Source organism: Setaria italica, chromosome VII (assembly GCF_000263155.2).
Source record: "Setaria italica strain Yugu1 chromosome VII, Setaria_italica_v2.0, whole genome shotgun sequence".
NCBI classification, from domain to species: domain Eukaryota; kingdom Viridiplantae; phylum Streptophyta; class Magnoliopsida; order Poales; family Poaceae; genus Setaria; species Setaria italica.
This window is the reverse complement of record NC_028456.1, coordinates 20,300,746-20,306,745: the sequence shown is the minus strand read 5'-3', so window position 1 is coordinate 20,306,745 and position 6,000 is coordinate 20,300,746. Positions and strand designations below refer to the sequence as shown.

The 6,000-nt window shown below is 43.2% G+C and overlaps 1 protein-coding gene and 1 non-coding gene across 2 annotated transcripts; both read left to right on the top strand.

Moving 5' to 3' along the window:
* Nucleotides 1-437: 437 nt before the first annotated feature.
* LOC101762635 lies at nt 438-3,304 on the top strand. The gene is made up of 4 exons (XM_004975581.3): nt 438-690; nt 838-1,038; nt 2,410-2,520; nt 2,874-3,304. The coding sequence occupies exons 2-4, from the start codon at nt 922-924 to the stop codon at nt 3,096-3,098; spliced, it is 453 nt and encodes a 150-aa protein (XP_004975638.1). The 5' UTR covers nt 438-690; nt 838-921; the 3' UTR covers nt 3,099-3,304.
* A 242-nt stretch (nt 3,305-3,546) lies between these two features.
* On the top strand, nt 3,547-3,618 carry TRNAQ-UUG. Its single transcript has one exon. It is a non-coding gene; the product is annotated as a tRNA-Gln (tRNA).
* The last annotated feature ends 2,382 nt before the right edge of the window (nt 3,619-6,000 follow it).

Genomic DNA, 6,000 nt, shown 5'->3' with positions numbered 1-6,000 from the left:
ACATACCTAGCATGCACTTTGAGACCATGGTTCTATTGTGTTGTTGGTAGCTCGGAAAAAGAAGAAATGGAGTTGTCTTCCGCGATGAGCACATGGCACTTCGGCAAACACTGATGGCCTGCAAGGCGGACGCGGCGTTGTGGCGCTGCAAGATGAAGCAATCAGAAACTAGCATATGTGATACATGATGTACTCTGCTTATTACGGCAATGTAAATCTTACGATGTAACCCTTATGTAAATACTATCATGCGGGCTGTTATGGGCCATTTCAATGAACCCCGCCTCCGTAGAACTTTAAAAAAAAAGTCGCTCGGGGCAAAAACCAGCTGAACCGGGCCATGGCCATCTGATGAAAAAACTGGTAGTATGACCGAACGCTTTTGTTTAGGGACATCAAAGGCCCTCCGTTTCATCGTAATTCTGCGCTGGGTTTAGGGGTAAAACCGTAAAAAGAAAACCTGCAGAACGGGCTTGGCTGGGTTCTCCCTTCTCCCTCCTCCCTCCCTGTTCTACCGCCGCCACGCGCGCCACCATCGGCGACCTCACCGTCGGCGCGTCGTCATTCCGCTGAACCCTTTTTCCTCGTCAAGGCAATTCCGCCCTCCTCTTCCTCCCGCCCCTCTTTCTTGGACCGCGCCGGCGTGGGGTGGGGATCCGTTCGGACTTGGATCGGCTCCCCCATTTCCTCGTAAGTGACCCACGCCAGCCTGGGTGGATTGTTCCAGGAGTTTGTTCTTCAAAATTCGACTCTTTTCATTTTCTATCCGTTCTGTTAGTCGCCGATTCAGTTGCGGCGTGGTTACCTGCTTGTCTAATCGAGCCGTGGATCCACTAGGCTCTTCTTCCTAGCGCGCAAGGCCGATCTCCCCCAAGGTGCTGGGCGTCGGCGGGCGCGTGCTACCTTACCGCTCACGGAAGGATGGACAAGCTGGTGCAGTTCGGGAGGAAGGCGTGGTTCATCGTGCGGGTGATGTCCGGCTACGAGGAGAGGAGGATCCGGTCCTACAGGCTGCAGCTGCAGAAGCGCCTCGAGATGGCAAGTACCTCCGCCACGAGATTTCATTCGATATTCTAGCAGTGCCTACTGTCCTGTTTAATTGTGTGGTGGAACCAATTTGCTGGTAAAAGTATAGCCAATTATGCCTTTTAATCCTGCATGATACCAAATCTTCTTCCTGTCCTCTCTTGCTGAAAATAGGATAAGGTTAACCAAAAGAGTTTCCGTGGTGGAACTGCCATTCCCTGTTCAATTTAAGTTGCGATGTTTAGCTGATTTGCACTGTGTCTAGCGCTTAACATTTAGTGCCAAACCTACTTTTACGTGGCAGTGTGGGTTGGTCACGCGTGTGAAACTAGTAGGTACAGAAAATCTGTATTTTTGGTCAAAATGATTGATCCGAAGAGGTACCCTATGTATTTCAACTTTTATGCAGTTCTTAATGTTGACGGCAACTGATTGTTATATCATACCCATTTCAAAATGTTGTCATTTCCATGTCTTCCCTACATGAGTATTGATCTTTAGTTAGTAGACCGAGTTAGTTACAGTTATGCAGAGTTATGCAAAATACTCTTTAATGTGGTTTAATGATGTGGTACAACCCTGCCCTTTAACTTCCAACAATTTGTTGTTGTATGGGTTTTATAGGAAGGTTTTCTCTCTGGTCATGGTGTTGCACTGGGGTATCTTGAGATTGCACTGATTTGAAGTTGAAAATGCTCCTTATTATAAAGTGTGGTTTTGACTTATGTTTTCCTTTTATTTTGCGCAACGATGATCATTGAACAATGAGTATTTTTGCACTTTTTTTTTTTGCATTTTGCATCAACCCTTGAACATTTTTTAAAAAGTTATTAGTATCTCCTGGATATGGAAAATATTTGGATTACTTAGTCATTTAACGGCTATCAGAATGTGTCCTTTTTACCATCTGTCCTCTTGGATTGTTGTGTAGCGAGTCATAATGCATCACAGTTCTTGGATTTTTCATGTTGTTACTGTTAGTTATGTTGGCATTTTAGCAGCATAAATATTGAGTGGGAAAAGCTGTGAGTTTCTTAGTCTATTCAGTATTCACATGAATGATGTTTTACCATTGCAGATAAATATTGGTATATATGGTACTATGCTTAGAATGTTAGCTATAGGAACACCTTCATGTAATGCAAACCAGTGTTCTGCCCCAAAACTATTTACTTTCAAGAAATGAAAGTGGCATAGAGCATGCTAATTAGATATGGGTAGGGGGTAGCAGGTAGAGCTGTTATGTGAGAGAGGTAAGAGAGTTGAAGATACATAAAAAGCTAGCTTTCCCATCAAGTAAATATCCGTCTTAAAATTACAAATATCAGTCGTCGCAAAACAGTTAGTCAGTTTGATCCCTTTGATTTACTATTATTCATTCAGGCCCAAGCTAGGAAGGAAGAGCTGCAGAAACAGCCAGAAAAAGTTATCTTATCGGAGGTTCGTCAAGTGGTTCAGCAGATGCAAGCTCTCAATCAGCATCTTGAAGAAGCTGTAAGTTTCCATCTAAAAAATTAATTAATGCTTGCCTTGGAAATGTATACTGCATTTTGCAACAACTTAGTTTCTGAACAAATGTAAAACCTGAATGAATTCCTGTGCCGAGAGAAGTGAGAGACGATTGGACAAAGATTGACCATCATGCTGTCCTCATGCAAAAAGAATGCAATCGTACATGTTTGGTTGATGTGAAATATTTTGAATATATATTAGAAGTGGAAGTTCAGGTTTCTGATGCAGTTTCATCATTTCATGGGATTGCGCACATGGCAATAAGACGAATGCTTCCTGTATTATGCATGTCCATTTGTAATGTCTTGCTAACTTGTTTTCCATTGTAATTTCAGGAAACTGCCATAGATGAATATTTCAAACCAATCGACAAGAATGCTAAGATCATAACAGATATGCAGATGGAGAAAGAAGAAAAGCAAATGAAGGAGATGGCAAAAGTTATGCAAGAGCAAATAAAAATGCAAAGAGAAATCGCAATGAAAAGAGCTGAGGCCGCCAACCTAGAGTCTAAGGATGCTCAAGTGAGTGAAAAAGTAGCAGAAATCCCTCCGAAATAAGAAACTGTAAAATAGATACTGTGTGTCGTTCCTGTTCTCCGGAAGTTTGTGTGCGTGTGCATACTCTTTGATCTTTGCATATGTTTTGGGCTAGGTAATAAGTATGTACTTACAATGCGACAATTAGTCAATCACCAATTTTGTGATTCTCAGAGGCTATTCATTTACTATCGGCTCACATATAAATTTCCTTCACTTTTTTATTACCTTGGAAGATTTGATTGGTGCGATGATGGGCTATGAGATGGAATATATTGTGATCTGAGCACTAACATGCTATCTGCTGATTCTAGGTGTCAAGTTATTAAGATTTTTCACCTCGAATGCGATGTCTCTGTTTTTTTTAGGTAGAAACATGTTATAATCCCAGAAATTCAAGTAGGTTTGTACAGTGCTATAATATGATAAATTGTATAAATAAATATAACAAAGAAAATAAACATCAATCGGTTCCATAGTGTAGTGGTTAGCACTCCAGACTTTGAATCTGGCGACCTGGGTTCGAATCCCGGTGGGACCTTTTTTATTTTGGTAATTTTTGTTTTTGTTTTGGGTTATGCTCTGGTCTACAGATTAAGCTCACTAGTGATAATTAAAGGCGCGATGAGCATCTGTTTTTTTTTTTACTGGAGTCTTGTGAGTCTGGACTCGAGCGCTCTGTTGTTATGTTGGTATTTCTGCTTTGGAAGGATCATAAAAGGAGTGATGAACATCAGGTTCTTTGTTCAAGTATGGAACGCAAATGTGAAAGAGTTTCTGTATCCTTTTTTCCTTGGAAGCGGAGGCGGATTAGCGGAATCAAAACAAGTAAACTTTGCAGGCTTGCAGCTCAGAAGAATTGTGGATTCAGAGGAAACAGAGCATGCAGGCGGATTCTGCCCGGTTTACAGACATGAAAACAGAAACTGTCCCCGTACTGGAGCAAAATTAAGAAGTCGTCAGATTGGTGGCACTTCAATGTCGCATCGGAAGCTAATTCTTTCGTTGATGGCTATGCCAAAAACATGTGCTGCTTAATGTAGACGAACCTCATCAAATTTCTTCTTCCCAAGTGAAAGCAGATGCATGGATACAAACATCTCCCAGCTGATCCTCGCAAGAACAATTCGCACACCAGAAACACCATACCTTGAAGCTTTAATAACTGGTTCACGAATCACAGCAGCCGGCATCAGGCACACGAATCAGAGGCTCGATTAAAAATGCATCCAGGGTTTCATGAGATTGTTACCAAGGAATGGTCAAAGCCGACCACCCACACTGAGCCGTTCCATAGGCTGGGCTACAAACTATACAAAACAGCTCAAGCACTACGATCATGGAGTCGAACGCTAATCTCCGAGGCTCGATTAAAAATGCATATGGCTCAAGAAGTCATCCTACGCCTCGACGTAGCCGAGGAAACAAGATTGCTCACTGCACCGGAGCACAGTTTACGGAGCAAACTCAAAAACAGACTGTTAGGATGGGCAACCATAGAAAAAGCAAGAAGGAAACAGTGCTCTAGGATAACCTATCTACGACACGGTGATGCAAATACTAAGTTTTTTCACCTCAAGGCAAATTGGAGAAGAAGAAAAAACTTCATTCAACGTTTGCGGATGGGAAATGACTGGGCCGTAACGCACTCACAAAAACAGCAGATAATCCAGAATCACTTCGATGGTGTGATGTCTGCCCCACCTGCCCGCACCAAAACTTTCGACTGGGAAAAACTACAGTTTCCACCAGTGGATCTAACCGGCATTGACAACCCTTTTTCGGACAAGGAAATAGAAAATGCAATAACTGCCCTGCCCAAGGACAAAGCGCCGGGACCAGATGGCTTCACTGGCTTGTTCTTCAAATCTTGCTGGAATATAATTAAAGGAGATATTATAGCAACAGTAAACGCCTTCCACGCGGGTAGATGCAACGACCTAAATTTGCTCAACTCGGCCAACATTGTACTAGTACCCAAAAAGGATGGAGCCGAGAGTATCAATGAATTCAGACCGATAAGTCTCATACATTCAATAGCAAAGATAATTACAAAAATGCTGGCCACTAGGCTTCAACCCTATATGGACAAATTGATATCGCCAAGCCAAAGTGCCTTCATTAAGGGACGAAGCATCCACGACAATTTCCTTTATGTTAGGAATATGGCAAGAAGATTCCACAGGCACAGAATGCCGACGCTGCTAATGAAGCTAGACATCTCAAAGGCTTTTGACTCGGTACGCTGGGACTACCTGCTTGAATTATTGCAACATAGAGGATTTCCCACAAGATGGAGAAACTGGATCACGGCCTTACTAACCACATCAACCTCCAAGGTCCTGATAAACGACATTCCATCTGACCCAATAATGCATGGACGAGGACTACGACAAGGAGACCCACTATCCCTCTTTCTCTTCATCCTGGCGATAGATCCGCTGTATCAATTCATACACATGGCGACGGGCATGGGACTACTCAAAAAGCTAGGTGAACGTACGCCGCGCACCAGCATCTCTATGTACGCGGATGACGCGGTCATCTTCATAAAGCCAACTCAAGCAGACGTCACAAATGTCACAAAACTATTGCACCTATTCGGCGAGGCTACAGGACTACAAACAAATCTACAGAAGACAACTGTGGCCCCCATTAGTTGCAATAACGTGGACCTAGATGAAACCCTCTTTGATTGGCCGATCACTCGCACAGGCTTTCCGCTAAAATACCTTGGACTACCACTTGCGATAAGACGTCTGCGGAAAGTGGACTTTCAGCCACTAATAGACAAAGCAGCCAAGAAGCTTTCTGGATGGCACAATCGCAACATTACACAAGCAGGCCGAGTCTGCCTCACCAAAGCCGTGCTCTCGGCACAACCGTTATATCTGCTAACAGTCTTAAAACCTCCAAGCGAAGT